Genomic DNA, 2236 nt, shown 5'->3' with positions numbered 1-2236 from the left:
TCAGATTAAAATAGAATACCATCTGCATAATAATTGTTGAGTGATGATAGTTGATTTAATACAGGTGTATAGTCAAATTACTTCCAATTAAAATGTGCTTTAACATTTTAGTGATGACCTCTCAAATAATCGAGCTTGAAAATATTCATGATATATATACATATATCATTATTTATTTTTTAGAGAACATAATAATAATAATAATAATAATAATAATAATAATAATAATAATAATAATAATAATAGAACTGCAATGAGTTATAACTCAAATGACATAGTTTTTCTGATCTCCATACTAAACTAGGAGTCGCAGGTTCGAGTCTATCTCTCCTTAGAAAAAAGTAAAAATAAAAATAAAAAATAATAATAGAACCATGAATATTACCCATACATTCAAAACTCAAAAAGAGCTAGAAAAACTAGAGAGAGAGAGAGTGATAGACAAATTAAAAAAAAAACCCAAAGTGCACAACATTATTATTCTTAAAACACAAAAGTTTATAACACATGCATGATGAGGATTAAAAGATGATAGATCCATCATCTTCATCCATGAAAATTATTGACTAATAAGATGTCTGTTTAAGCACAATGCTTGGTGCAGAAGCATCGGCGGCGAAAGCCGTGGCAATCCCCGGAAGGGAAGCCCTCCGTTTTGCAAACGGAGGCGCAATTTGTGTCGCTCAAACACACTCCTTTGAAGCGATGGCTTTGAGACGCACAAGTTCTAGCTTCAGCCACCATTATTGGTCCCATCTCTGTTTTAAGTCACAAATAAACACAAATTAATTAACAAAATCATTGTATTCAAAGAAAAAATAAATAACACTACGTAAAAGTTAAAATAAAATAAAAGGGTTGGTGTAACTTACATAGTACATAGTGTTTATTCATTATAGCTAAATTATTATAAAGTTGTTATTATAAATTAAACTTGCATTAATAAGAAATTAAAGACTAAGTTATTATTATTACCAGTGGCCACTAGAAGCAAAAGGAGGACAAAAATGGTGGAAAGCAAAGGAAGAGAGCGAGCCATTATAATAATAATAATAATAATGGAATATTTATAGAAACTAATTAAGGGGAGAGTGTAGTAGTTGTGAGTGCAATATGTGTATGGAATTGGTTTGCCTTATATAGAGGAATAAATGTATCTATGTGTGTGTGGTTGCTTTCCATGTATCTAAGAGATACATATATTTTTATTGGAATAGTATAAGTAGACAGTGAAAATATTAAATAACGTAAACAATAGATATATTAAGATTTAGGTGTGCGAATGGTTATTCTAATATTAAAATTTAGGTAAGTAATTTATAGTATAATGTGTTTAATTTAAATTGGACCAATTTTAGAGTCTATTGTTCATATTATTTAAGAAAGTCATTAGTTACCTAGGGCTGTGTTTGTTTCTAAAAAAATGGATAAGACAAGACACTGAGAATAAGACACATAATTTTATGTTTTTATATTCTATTTAGTGATAAATTAGAACAAATTATAAAAATTCAATTTATTCTCATTTTTTTCATTTAAAAAATTTGAGAAGGAAAATATAATAATAAAAAATAGTATTATAAAAAATTAATAAAAATAATAAAAAAAATAAAAAATAAATTATATTCTTTGTTAGTATTTTTGTGTCTAAATACAAAATATATTAATTCAATATCCTTAAATATAATGTTTTTGTCTCTATCTTATCTATTAAATACGTTTTTATGTCTTTGTATTTCTGTTTCAGTATCTCACCGTTAAAAACAAACACAGCCAGCAGCCTAGCATAACCCATTTTTGTTATATCCAACAAATACCTCTTATTCAATTATTTTATAAATTTTTATAATTTTATTAAATTTATAATTAATTTTTTATATTTTATTTTTAATTGAAATTTTATATTAATTTTTATTNAAATTAATATTTAAAAATTATCAAATAATTTAATAAATTTAACTGTCTCAAATTAAATACGTCTAAAATTCACATATCAAAACTGATGAATGATCCAGAAAAAGAAAAAGAAGGGACAACTCAAGAGCCCATTGAATTGTATTGAGGGCATTGGCTTTATCAACTTTTGATTTGGAGGGTTTTGTGTTCATTCAACTTTTTTAATGAAAACACGGTTGTCGACGCAGAGTGTCCACGTTTTCTTGGGACAACTTTGGACCCACTTATCTCCACACCTTTGTACGTCTGATTCCCTTTCTGCCATTACCACGTGCCCACA

At 27.0% G+C, this 2236-nt stretch overlaps 1 protein-coding gene across 1 annotated transcript; it reads right to left on the bottom strand.

Moving 5' to 3' along the window:
* Nucleotides 1-451: 451 nt before the first annotated feature.
* LOC127746748 (defensin Ec-AMP-D2-like) lies at nucleotides 452-1132 on the bottom strand. Its single transcript, XM_052260980.1, has 2 exons — nucleotides 976-1132; nucleotides 452-758 (listed from the first exon to the last, which is right to left on the bottom strand). The coding sequence occupies exons 1-2, from the start codon at nucleotides 1037-1039 to the stop codon at nucleotides 583-585; spliced, it is 240 nt and encodes a 79-aa protein (XP_052116940.1). The 5' UTR covers nucleotides 1040-1132; the 3' UTR covers nucleotides 452-582.
* Nucleotides 1133-2236: the final 1104 nt, after the last annotated feature.

This window comes from Arachis duranensis, chromosome 1 (assembly GCF_000817695.3).
Source record: "Arachis duranensis cultivar V14167 chromosome 1, aradu.V14167.gnm2.J7QH, whole genome shotgun sequence".
NCBI lineage: Eukaryota > Viridiplantae > Streptophyta > Magnoliopsida > Fabales > Fabaceae > Arachis > Arachis duranensis.
This window is presented reverse-complemented; position numbering and strand designations above follow the sequence as displayed.

Excerpts from the sequence above, each read along its gene's own strand:
- LOC127746748 (XM_052260980.1), bottom strand. The coding sequence starts at position 1,039 with ATGGCTCGCTCTCTTCCTTTGCTTTCCACCATTTTTGTCCTCCTTTTG. Across the intron at positions 759-975 it reads TTTGCTTCTAGTGGCCACTG|AGATGGGACCAATAATGGTG; the intron begins GTAATAATAATA and ends GACTTAAAACAG.